Source organism: Meles meles, chromosome 5, assembly GCF_922984935.1.
Source record: "Meles meles chromosome 5, mMelMel3.1 paternal haplotype, whole genome shotgun sequence".
Lineage (NCBI taxonomy): Eukaryota > Metazoa > Chordata > Mammalia > Carnivora > Mustelidae > Meles > Meles meles.
The window spans coordinates 92,628,780-92,641,103 of NC_060070.1; the positions used below are offsets into that span (position 1 = coordinate 92,628,780).

At 53.2% G+C, this 12,324-nt stretch overlaps 1 protein-coding gene across 1 annotated transcript; it reads left to right on the forward strand.

Moving 5' to 3' along the window:
- Positions 1-437: 437 nt before the first annotated feature.
- CAPN11 (calpain 11) lies at positions 438-12,080 on the forward strand. The gene is made up of 21 exons (XM_046006030.1): positions 438-674; positions 1,032-1,101; positions 2,869-2,987; positions 3,962-4,095; positions 4,281-4,449; positions 6,761-6,844; positions 6,942-7,027; positions 7,235-7,309; positions 7,481-7,641; positions 7,766-7,941; positions 8,889-8,900; positions 9,206-9,417; positions 9,713-9,752; positions 9,850-9,918; positions 10,001-10,058; positions 10,191-10,255; positions 10,513-10,581; positions 11,175-11,253; positions 11,348-11,464; positions 11,895-11,953; positions 12,054-12,080. Exons 1-21 carry the CDS (start codon positions 447-449, stop codon positions 12,078-12,080), a joined length of 2,109 nt encoding a protein of 702 aa, XP_045861986.1. The 5' UTR covers positions 438-446.
- Positions 12,081-12,324: the final 244 nt, after the last annotated feature.

Here is a 12,324-nt window from a genome sequence, read left to right on the forward strand (position 1 = left end):
TTGGCTCTTGCGAATAATGCCACGACCATCTGTGTACAAGAGTTTTATAGGGTCATACATTCTCCTTTCTCTTGGGTATATACCTAGAGGAGGAATCGCTGGGTCCTGGGGTCAGGATCCTATGTTTAAGTGTTTGAGGGATGGCCAGGCTATTTTTCAAAGTGGCTTCACCCTTTTATATTCCCACCAGCAACGGATGAAGGTTCCAGTTTCTCCACACCCTCACTGGCCCTCATTATTATCAGTCCTTTTTATTACAGGCATCCTAGAGGGTGCAAAGTGGAGGAACATTGTGATATGTTTGTATTTCGCCTGGCGACTAATGGTGTCGAGCATTTTTGTATATCTTCTTCAGAGAAACTATCTATCCAGACCCCTTGTCCATTTTTGAACTGAGCTATCTGTCTTTTCATTGTGAACCAGAGTCCATTTTCACGGATCAAGGAATGGCGGCCCACATAAGCCAGAACCGGCTCAGGGCCAAGGGCGTAGGCCAACACCACAATGCCGAGAACTTCAACAACCAGAATTATGAGGACCTGCAAGCAGCCTGTCTGAGGAGGGGAGAACTGTTTGAGGACTCCTTTTTCCCCGCCGAACCCAGTTCCCTGGGCTTCCACGATCTGGGCCCCAGCTCCAAAAATGTGCAGAACATCTCCTGGCAGCGGCCTTGTGTGGGTACTGGGAGGGGAGGCAGGGACTCCTCGGCGGAGTGGAAAGGCTGTTTGTCATGACACCCCCATCACTTTGATATTTCCGGTCCCCCGACCTCCTATCCTGACCCTGGATCAGGCCTGGGGACAGTTCTGGCTATGCTTAAGCCAAACCTCTCAGAGAAACCCTGGGAAAGTCACTCATGAACCTTTGCTGTCACGTCCTACAACTCTGCCAAGCTGGTCCCGTGGCCTTCCCCCTCAGGTGCCATGTTTTCCCCTAGAACTTGGACGTGGACGTCGTTCCCCAGGAATGGTGAGAGGGAGGTTGGGAGGGGTTGTCCTGGACCCCCTAAAATCTTTATTCCTTCACCACAGCAAATCACAAGCACTCCCCACTTCATCATGAACGGGCTCAGTCCAACAGATGTGTGCCAAGGCGTACTTGGTGAGTTGGGAGCAAGAAAACCAGTGTGGAAGGAGGGGCTGAATTGAGGAAGAAGGCTGAGGTAGGGGGTGTGCCAGGGTGTCTTTTGAGGCTGGGGAGCTGGGACCCCTAGATTCAGATGATCTCTCTTCCCCTTTCACTCCCCTTCTGAAAAGAGGGTAGCGAGACTGTCAGGAATATTCTCCCTGTTCCCCCTGGTGCGATTCCAATCCTTCCTGCTGCTGTCTGGGTCTGGGGATAAGCTGGGTGGTCTGTTAGTTACCCATTGCTAAATAATCAGTTGCCCCCAGTCTTAGTGATTTAAAGCAATGACACACATCTATCATCTCATAATTTGTGAGGAACATAGCAGGTTGGGTCTGGCTCAGAGTTTCTCATGAGGCTACAGTCAAGATATCAGGCTTCCCTGTAGGACCATCTGAGTGTCCGCACAACTTGTTAGCTGTTGCCCCAGACAGAGTGATCCGAGAGAGAACAGAGAGGAAACCATCATGCCTTTTGCAGCCTCTTCTCAGGAGGACACTAAGGTCACCTCCACCACATTCCATTTGTTCGAAGCAAGCTGGAAATCTGACCCCCACTCCTCACTCGAGGGAAGGAATTAGGCTCCCGCTCCTGAGGGGAGGATTGTCAAAGAGCTTGTGGACATACTTTTAAGCCACTGCAGGTGCCAGGAGTTCCTCAGTCTGACGTATCAAATAAAGGAGCACTGGCTTCCTCGGCCCACTCTCCCACGGGTTCCTATGACAGCCCCAAGGGATAGCCTCCTCCCTCAGGAAGTGTTCCTCCAAATCCTCCTTGTTTCTCCAGGGATAAGACCAGAGCCTGAGTTCTGTCGAATCCGTGGCAGAGAAAATAGCAGGTTGTGGGCAAGGAGGAAGCCAAGGAAACCTTAGGCCCCATGTCTGCCTCTGTGGCTCACTGGGCTGTGGGAGGAGAACCGGCTTCTTCCTGGTTATGTGTCCTTTGGCATTGGAGGATTGGAGTATCCGCAACCTTCCCTCCCCACCCTCTGCCTCCCCTCACCAAGGGTACCCCAGGCAGCCAAGAGGCCAATGGTAATCACAGATGCTTTCCCAGTACCCATGACCTCAGCCTGGCCTGGAACACTCACTCAGGGTACCACCGTGCCCGCAGCCCCACCCAGCAAGGTCTGAGGTACCCAGGAGAGAGAGTTCAATAGATGACCTTGGCCTAGGGATACCGCCGCTAGCCCCCATCAATGCCTAGCCCCAGGGACCAGCTGGGGTACAGACTAAGCATCTTGGATCTCCAGTATTAAGTGGGTGACATCAGGGAGAGGTTTCTTGATTATTATACCAGTGTAATCATAGAGTAGAAGTAGAAGCAGGCGGTATGGGGAAGATGACTGGATTTGTTCAAGGGATGGGAGAAAACTGGCTGTCTCCACAAAGCAGATATCTACAGCAGATCTCGGGGTAAGGAGCAAGATGAAGGCCAAATACCTCCTCCTCAAATCCAAAAACCAAAGTATGTGGCTCTAATTTGTGACTCTCTTACCTAATAGGAAAGGTAAAGAGGCTCACGCACAACCACCCCGCACCCCCCCCCCCAGTCTGTTGCTTCTGCCCAGTTTCTCCCTACTAGACTCCTTCCTGAACATTTCTCAGGGGGAGGGTCAAAGGAGGTGCATCTCTGTGGGGGAGGGGCCACAGAGGCTGTTCCTGCTCCTTTAGGGCTTGGATTCTGGGACCCACACTCACCTATGGGAGGGCTTGAGAGACAACCCCCTTCCTGTCTTTCCAGGGGACTGCTGGCTGCTGGCTGCCATTGGCTCCCTTACCACATGCCCCAAACTGCTGTATCGTGTGGTACCCAGGGGGCAGAGCTTCAGGAAAAACTATGCTGGCATTTTCCATTTTCAGGTGAAGGATGATTTGAAAGCCGGAGTTGTGTTGTACTGTGTGTGTGTGTGTGTGTGTGTGTGTGAGAGAGAGAGAGAGAGAGAGAGAGAGAGAGAGACAAAAAAAAAGGGGAGGGAGGAAGAAGAAGAATAATATGTGCTTGGAAGTTACCTTTCTTTTCTTTTTGAAAAATGACATTTATTAGGGTGGGCTTTTGTCTAATTATCAGAGAAATGTCTGCTCACTAAAGAAATCATGTAAGCTGATTTTTTAAAGCCCAGAAAGAAAATAATTGTTATCAGTTTGTGGCTCTCCTTCTCCTGCTTCTCTCTCTCTCTTTCTCTCCCTCTCTGTCTCTCTTTCTCTTGGCAGAAGTGTGTGTGTGTGCATGTGTGTGTGTTTGTGTTTATGTGTGTTGTGTATATGACACTGGGAGTCAACAGTCAGTCAGGGTCACATTATTTTTGTAATCTGCTCCTTAAGTTTAGTGACATGTGGACAAATTCCTCACATCACAAAAATGTTTCTGAGAATCACAAGAGTTTTTTTAAAACCTCAGAAATCCTGAAGCCCAGCCAAGGTCAAAACGCGGGTGGTATCCCTCTGGAGGCCCCGGCAGAAACTGGAGATGAGGCTGGGGGCAAGCTTCAGGCTTTTCATTGCCTTTCCCACACGCCTCAGCCATTCTGGGGAGTGGGCTGTCTGCCGCGGGCGTGTCCTTGATCCTGGCCACCAGGAGGTGCCCGTGTAACACGGTTTTTATACAAGGAGTGTGTGTGTGTGTGTGTGTGTGTGTGTGTGTGTGGTGTCTGTGCAAGCGCGCACACGCGCCCGCGCCCGGGGAAGAGTGAGGGATGTGGGGGTGGGTGCGTGCGTGGGGGGAGTGGAGGTGGGGGTGTGAGGGTGTGTGGGAGGGGGTGCATGCCTGTGCTTGGAGGAAGGCCTGGGCAGACAGATGCCCTAAGCCCCACTGAGGTCCACCTTGCTGCCCACAGATTTGGCAGTTTGGGCAGTGGGTGGACGTGGTGGTGGACGACCGGCTGCCCACAAAGAATGGCAAGCTGGTGTTCGTGCATTCCGCCGAGCGCAATGAGTTCTGGAGCGCCCTGCTGGAGAAGGCATATGCCAAGTGAGTGTCCCAAGCTAGGCATGCCTCCAAGCCTGCCCTGAGAGCTGGCAGCTATGGCGGCAACTGGAATCAGGGGGGAAAGCAGACGGAGGTCAGGGCATCCCTACCTTCCCTCCCCTCACCCTCCTATGCCCAAGCTAACCTCTCTATCCTGGAGCACAAAAGTGCCCTGTCTGTGCCCACAGGCTGAACGGGTCTTATGAAGCACTGTCAGGGGGCAACACCGTGGAGGGCTTTGAGGACTTCACGGGGGGTGTGACCTATAGCCTCCAACTCCAGAAGCCCCCTCGGAACCTGCTGAGGATGCTTAGGAAGGCCATTGAGCGATCCTCCCTCATGGGCTGCTCCATCGAAGTAAGCCAAACCTGGTCCTGCCTCAGGGCCTTTGCACCTGCTGTGGCTTTCACCTAGAAGGATTTTTCCCCCAGAAAGCTGCATGACTAGCTCCTTCTCATTTACATTTCAGTTCAAATGCCCTTTCTTTGGCTTTTCTTCTCTACCTCCAAATCTAAATCAGTTGCTCCTAACCTCATTTGCTCTCTACTTTGTTTTTATTTTCACCTCAACATTTATGGTGCTTTGTCATGGTCTTACTTATCAATGTCATTATTCACAGTCTATCTTCTCCTGGCTGTTTCAGTCAGTGAGGGCAGTGACTTGTCTCATTCACTGCTGTATGCCGGGACTCAGGGTGCTGCTTGGCATACTGTAGACGCCCAGCAAATATTTATTCAAATAAATAAATGAACCCAGACTACAGCCGTATGACTCCACAGTTGCATTCTTGGGCTTTTATCCCAGAGAAATGAAGACTTATGTCCACACAAAATCCCCCACACAAATGCTCACAGTGGCTTTATTCATCATGGTCAGAAACTGGGAACAGTTTAAATGTCCTTCAGTGAGTGAATCATTAAACTGTGGTGCACATATGCCATAGGCCATGACTCAGCAATAAAAGGAAATGAACTATTGATACATGCAACTACTTGGATGAATCCCAAGAGAATTATGCTGAATGAAAAAAGCCAAGAGAGTTCCACGCTGTATGATTCCATTTCCCTGATGGTCTTGAAATGACAAAATTTTTTAAAGATTTTATTTTATTTATTATTATTATTATTATTATTATTATTTAGAGACACACAGAGAGAGAGAATCCCAAGTGGGTTCCACACTCATCACAGAGCCCGACTCGGGCTCGATCTCACCACCCTGAGATCATGACCTGAACTGAAGTCAAGAGTCAGACATTTAACCAACTGAACCACCCAGGCACCCCTTTTAAGATTTTTTTTTTGAGGGTGCCTGGGTGGCTCAGTCATTAAGCCTTCAGCTTGGGTCATGAGCCCAGTATCCTGGGGTCGAGCCCTACGTTGGGCTCCCTGCTCAGCAGGAAGCCTGCTTCTCCCTCTCCCACTCCCCCTGCCTATGTTCCCTTTCTCACTGTGTCTCTCTCTGTCAAATAAATGGAAAAAAATTTTGAAAGATATTATTTTTAAGTAATCTCTGCACCCAACATGGGGTTCAAACTCACCACCCCGAGGCCAAGAGTGACACACTCTACCAACCGAGCCAGCCAGGTGCCCCAAAATGACAAAACATTTTTAAAATGAAAAACAGGGGTGCCTGCGTGGCTCCGTCATTTGAGTGTCTGACTCTGGATTTTGGCTCAGGTCAAGATCTCAGATCCTGGGATCTGCCGGGCTCAGGTTCCGTACTCAGCAGGGGTCAGGGATCTACTTGAAGATTCTCTCCCTCTGCTCCTCTCCCCCTCTGCCCCTGTACTTACACACTCTCTATCTCCGAACTGAATAAATAAATAAATATAAAACATAATAAAATAAAAATAAAATGGAAGTGGAGAACAGATGAGCTGCTGTGAGAGGGCAGGGAGGAGTGTAGCCAGAAGAGGCAGGCATGGTCATAAGAGGGCAGCACAGGGGACGTGTCTGGTGCTGGGACGGTCTTGTGGTGGGACCCTGGTGGTGGGGCAGGGTACTACCCACGTGGTACAATTGCACAGAACATATACAAAGGACGACTGGCAAGAGTGGGGACATTTGTAGAAGACACATTACGTCAACCTCAACATCCCGGTATGGATATTGTACTACAGATTTGCCAGATGTTACCACGGGGGCTTTCGGGGGGGGGGGGCCTACTGGAAACAGGATGCGCAGGATCTCTCTGGATTGTTTCTTTTTTTCCCGTAGGCTTCCTGCCCAGTGCGAGGCTTGAACTCATGACCCCAAGACCAAGAGTCGCCTGCTATACTGGCTGAGCCAACCAGGTGCCCCTCCCTGGATTATTTCTTACAACTGCATGGGAATCTACAATTCTTTGCAAATACCAGGTTTAATTTAAAAACAAACAAACAAACAAAACTGAATCCCAGGGCGCCTGGATGGCTCAGTCAGTTAAGCATCTGCCTTTGGCTCAGGTCATCATCCTGGGGTCCTGGGATCAAGTCCTGCATCAGGCTCCTTGCTCAGTGGTGAGTCTGCTTCTCCCTCTCCCTCTGCCCCTTCCCCCTGGTCGTGCTCTCTCTCTCAAATAAATAAAATCTTTTAAAAAAAACTGAATCCCGAGAATGCTCACATCTCTTTGCGGGCCCCAGTGCCTCTGACCGGATCCTGAATTCCTCTCCTTCTCTATTCTGCAGGTCACCAGCAATAGCGAGTTGGAGACCTTGACCCAGAAGATGCTGGTGAGAGGGCATGCTTATTCTGTGACCGGCATCCAGGATGTGAGTCTGCCAACCACACCCTCCCCTGAGGCCCAGGAGAAGGCAGAGAATCCCTCCTGCCTGAGGTCCCTGACCTTGGGCCACATCCTCCCACCAGGTCTTGTACCAAGGCCAGGCAGAAACCCTGATTCGGGTCCGGAATCCCTGGGGCCGGATCGAGTGGAATGGAGCCTGGAGTGACAAGTAAGCGTCCCTGACCAGCACTGTCAGGGGTAAGGGGCAAAGCGAGACAGCGCCACCGACGAACTGACCAAGCCCTCCCCAGGAGATTCTCCATTTAACTCAGGAGCCCCACAAGGCAGGCATTCAGGGGTGCGGGATTCCCTTGGGGAGGAACAAAATGCCTCCTGAGCCCTGCCCCTGTCCCTCCATTGCCTGTCTCTGCTCCAGCGCCAGGGAGTGGGAAAGTGTGTCTCCGGACCTCCAGAACCAGCTCCTGCTCCGGAAGGAGGACGGGGAGTTCTGGTCAGTACAGCTTGGGGTGGGCTTCCTTCTGCCCCCCTGCCCTGTTCCTTCCTTTCCTCTGCCACCTTCCCACGTGTGCCTTTGATGGAGAGGCTCCTCGGGCGGGGGGTGGGGCGCTATGGGGATGGGGATGCCTCAGGCTCCAGCTGTCGCCCGCTGTCCCCCCCACAGGATGTCCTACGAAGACTTCCTGGACAACTTCACGCTGCTGGAGATCTGCCACCTGACGCCCGATGCCCTCTCCGGGGACTACAAGACGTGTTGGCACACCACCTTCTATGAGGGCAGCTGGCGGCATGGCAGCACCGCCGGGGGCTGCAGGAACCACCCAGGTGGGGAGGGGACACAGGGGCCCCACGGATCCCACCCAGCCCTGTCGAGGAGGCAGGCCCGGGATTGGGCAGCCCATCCACCCCCAGGGAAGGGCAGAGCCATGCTGACCTACTTCGTCCACAGACACATTCTGGAGCAACCCCCAGTTTAGGATCTCTCTCCCTGAGGAGGATGACGAGGACGACCCAGAGAACGACCAAGCCGTGTGCACCTGCCTGGTGGCCCTTATGCAGAAGAACTGGCGACGGGCACGGCCCCAGGGAGCCCAGCTGCAGACCATCGGCTTTGTCATCTACGAGGTGGGCACTCCGGCGGGTCTCCCGGCCAGTCTTGCTCCTTCTCCTGACCTCACCCCTGCAACACCCTTCCAAAGGCCTTATGAATAGGAATGAGGAAGGAGATGGAGCGTCAGGGAGATGAGGTTACTTGCCCAAGTTCGCACCCCCAAGGCTGTGTTCTGACACCCCAGAGCCTGTGTCCTGATTCCCAGACCCTCTGAGCCTTTTCTGCACCATCCCCAAGTCTCCCCCGAGATACCCCACACCGAACACTGACTCCAGCAGCCAAGACAAATCCCTCACAATGTTTCCAAAATTACTATAAATGACCATTTGTTCAAATAGTTATGGAGCCCCCGCTATGTGCCAGGTCCCAGTCCAGTCTCCACTGGGGCAGTAGTGAACAAACGTAGACACAAGTCTTGCCCTCCTTCTAGGCTGTGAACCCACCAGGTTAACAGACATCAGACATTCCTCCAGATATTTCCAAGGTTAGATGTGGTCCTTGGGGAAAGGCTATATTCTCTGCTTCCCACCTGGAGATCTATAGGGCATCAGCGTGTTAAAGGCTCTGGTCATCCCTATAGGAGAACAACCCATTTATCTTCGTCTAACCCACACTTTTACAGAAATATGTTCAATGCTCAATTTCAGTAATCACCTATGAGCTTCCTGCAGGGTAGGGGTGTTCCCGTGGAAAATGCTTGCGTTCAGGAAAATGCTCTCCCTTTTCCTTTGTATAAACTGTACCTTGCTCTGCCAAACTTAGGGACCATCAGTACTGACACTAGGACTCTGAGCTATTCAAGCCCACGCCCCATCCCACCACCAGTGTCCCAGTGCCCTTAACTTCCCCCAACACACACACACACACACACACACACACATCCAACCTGGCTTCTACTGGCCTGAGCCCCTTCACCTTCACCATCCTGGGAGTCTGACCTCTCTCTCTCTTCACTTCCTAGGTCCCAAAGGAGGTACAGAAGACGTGGGGCATGATTCTGGGCAGGCGCTGCCCCACCTCTGGCAAAGGGTGGAATTCAGCCAAGGGCTCTCAGGGCCGCTGGGGGCCGCTGGGTTAGGATTCCAGTGCCCTGGGGCCCCGAATGGGAGTTGGGGCAGGAGATCTTCCTGGGATTGCCTGCCAGTTGGGTGGTGTCCAGGACTGGTCAGTTTGTGGCGACGCCTCCCACAAACCTTGCCCAGTGCAGCTTCACTTTTGGGGTCTGCCTCTCCTTACCCTCCCATGCCAGCCCTGTGCCCACCTCCAAGACTCATATAGTTTCAGAACATCCAGGATTTTCGCTTGAAGAAGGACTTCTTCATCAAGTATCAGGACCACGGCTTCTCGGAGATCTTCACTAACTCACGGGAGGTGACCAGCCATCTCCGGCTGCCTCCAGGGGAATATGTCATCATTCCCTCCACCTTTGAGCCCCACAAGGATGCTGACTTCCTGCTTCGGGTCTTCACAGAGAAGCACAGCGAGTCCTGGTGAGGAGCCCTACCTTGGTGCTCCAAGACCATCTGCCCAAGAGCTCCAGGATGTCACGCTTAGGGAGCAGTCATCTGGTCCTCCCCAACTCCACCCTTATTTTAAGTCAGGGAAACTGAGGCACAACGAGGGGGGAGTCCCAGCTGGGAGCAAACCAGAATCAGGACCCGGATCCCATGCAGCCTGTTCCACGTTGCTTCAGAAACATGACATGACCTCCTCACGACCACCCCACTAAAATCCCTGTCTCCCTGATCCCGGATAACCTCCAAGGCTTCCTTCACTTTTGTTCAGGGAACTGGATGAAACCAACTATGCTGAGCTACTCCAGGAGGTGAGGGGATGCTGTGGGTGGAGGGAGGAGAGGAAGCACCTGGGGAGTGTGAAGGAACCTTCTAGAATGGGTTCCTTTCCCACTCCTTTCCCTGCAGGAGAAATTCTCTGAGAAGGACATAGATCCGGACTTCAAACATTTGTTTGAGATAGTGGCAGGAGGAGAGGTGAGAGGCTGAGGGCTGGGTGCCCGAAGGAGGTGGCCAGGGTGAAGGTGTCAGAGTAGAGGTTTACTGTCCCCCTTCCTAGGACAAGGAGATAGGCATGTATGAGCTACAGAAGCTACTCAACAAGGTGGTCACCAAACGTGAGTCTTCCAACCACCAGCCCCCACTCACAACTTTTCCCTGCAGCTTCCTCCTCCCCTCGACCACTCCCTGCATTCCCCACAATGCCCCGCTCACTCCTTCTGTCTTCCCGCCCCTTCCCTCCCTCACAGTCAGAAACTTCAGGACCGAGGGCTTCGGCCTAGATGTGTGCCGCTGTATGGTCAACCTCATGGATGTATCTTCTTATTCAGCGGTCTCCCACCCCTGACCCCCACCCCCAAGCTTGGCCCCCCAGAGGTGGCCCCTCTCTGGCCATCCATGCCCTCCTTCCTGCTGGGGATTCGGCTCTGAGGTAGCAAAAGGAGCCCATTCTGGCTAGTGCTCACACAGGAACCCCTGGTCTCATGGTCCCCCACTCAGAGAGTCCCTCTACGTCCCCAGCCCCAGTTTCCCTCTTTTCTCCCTCCGCTGGCATCCTTGACCACCCCCCAGAAAGATGGCTCTGGCAAGCTGGGGCTTCCTGAGTTCCAGATCCTGTGGAAAAAAATCAAGAAATGGACGGTAAAAAAAAAAAAAAGAAATTGCAAGGGCAGTTTATGGTGGGCAGAAAGGGAGGTCCTTAAGAGCGATGGGATTGGTAAGGATGATGCTAGAACAGGAGCCCCCAACTAGACACACGCATAGACAGGACAGGACAGGATCTTTTTTCAAGATTTTATTTATTTATTTGAACAGTGAGGGAGAGAGCACAAGCAGGGGGAGCAGGCAGGCAGGCAGGCAGAGGGAGAGGGAGGAGGAGGCTCCCCACCGAGCAAGGAGCTGATGTGGGGCAACAGGACAAGGTCTGTTGAAGTGCTGGTGTACTGGCCAGTCAGAATATTTAACAACCAGTATAACCCAGGCATCAGCTAGCTTAAAGGGTACATGTGGAGGGCCCAGCTGGGAGTGGGTCTTTCAGAACACTGACTCGGTTTCCAATCCCCTCTCCTTGCCAGACGTGCCCTACAGTCACGAGACTGGGCACTCAGGGAGTGGACCCAGGCAGGCAGCCCTGGGTCTTGGGCAGCCCTTGTAGGTTACCTGTTCCAAAGCAATTCATTATTTCCACCGCCCCTCCATGCACACGGCCCGATCTCACCTGTCCGTCCCTTCAGGACATCTTCCGAGAGTGTGACGAGGACAACTCGGGCAGCTTGAACTCCTATGAGATGCGCTTGGCGCTCGAGAAGGCAGGTTAGCAGGGGGTCAGGAGAGGGTTTGGGGGCAAGGGGGGAGGAAGCGGTGACCAGAGGGCTGGACTCCCCCTCCGCACTCCCCTCTCTCCCAGGCATCAAGCTGAATAACAAGGTGACGCAGGTGCTGGTGGCCAGGTACGCAAACGACGACATGATCGTGGATTTTGACAGCTTCATCTGCTGTTTCCTGAGGCTGAAGGCCATGTTCAGTGAGTCAGTCCTCTGCCCGCTCCCCACCCTGGGCTAAGGACCAGGGGCTGCCTCCTAAACACACCCACACGAGTAGCAGGGCTCCCAGACCACGCCATCTTAAGAGCACGGGTGATATGGGTTCAAATCCCAGCTCTGCCGCTTGGTGGCTCTGTGCCTTGAGCAAGTCATTTATGTCTCTGTGTCTCTGTCCTCTGTTCTCATCTATAAAATGTGGGCAACAATAGTATTGCCCTCCTAGGGTGGAGGTCCTGAATTTAGGGGTTTGCATATGGCTCATGGCAAAGCCATGAGATGTTCTCCTTAATCCCTTTCCGGGCAGAGGGTTACCTGGGAAGCAGCAAGGAACAGCTTCTTCCTCCCTTTCATCCTGCCTCTTGGGAAATGGGTCGCTCCCAAACCCCTCCCCTTGCCTCTTCTCCGAAACAGCATACTTTTTATCCATGGACCCCAAGAATACTGGCTATATTCGCTTGAATCTGAACCAGGTACATGGAAGGGATCTTCTGGCGCCCACCCCCACTCACGGCTCCCTCAGCCATCCTGCCCACGCCCCTCCCATCCTTGGATCTGCTTTTCTCCCCATAGTGGCTGCAGACCACCATGTGGGGATAGAGGAACCCCGAGGAGCCTGGCTCCCACCACCCCCAGCTCCCCCACTACTGTGGGGCTTCTGGCCCCAGAGCAGGGGCCTCCTTGCTGCTCTGGGCTCTGCCATCTCTGCGGATGGAATGGGCTCCAGCTAGTGGCCCCAGATGCCGAGCTTTTCTCCAGCGCCAAGCCCTCCAGCATCCACCTTCTCAGCCCATCGTGTTTCCCTTTCTCCCCAGCCTGCTTCTGGTGGCTGGATTCCCCCATC

Bases quoted from the DNA above. Each gene is read 5' to 3' on its own strand.
- CAPN11 (XM_046006030.1), top strand. From the start codon at position 447: ATGGCGGCCCACATAAGCCAGAACCGGCTCAGGGCCAAGGGCGTAGGC. The intron at 11,254-11,347 runs GTTAGCAGGGGG...CCTCTCTCCCAG, and splicing joins CTTGGCGCTCGAGAAGGCAG to GCATCAAGCTGAATAACAAG. The intron at 11,465-11,894 runs GTGAGTCAGTCC...TCTCCGAAACAG, and splicing joins GAGGCTGAAGGCCATGTTCA to CATACTTTTTATCCATGGAC.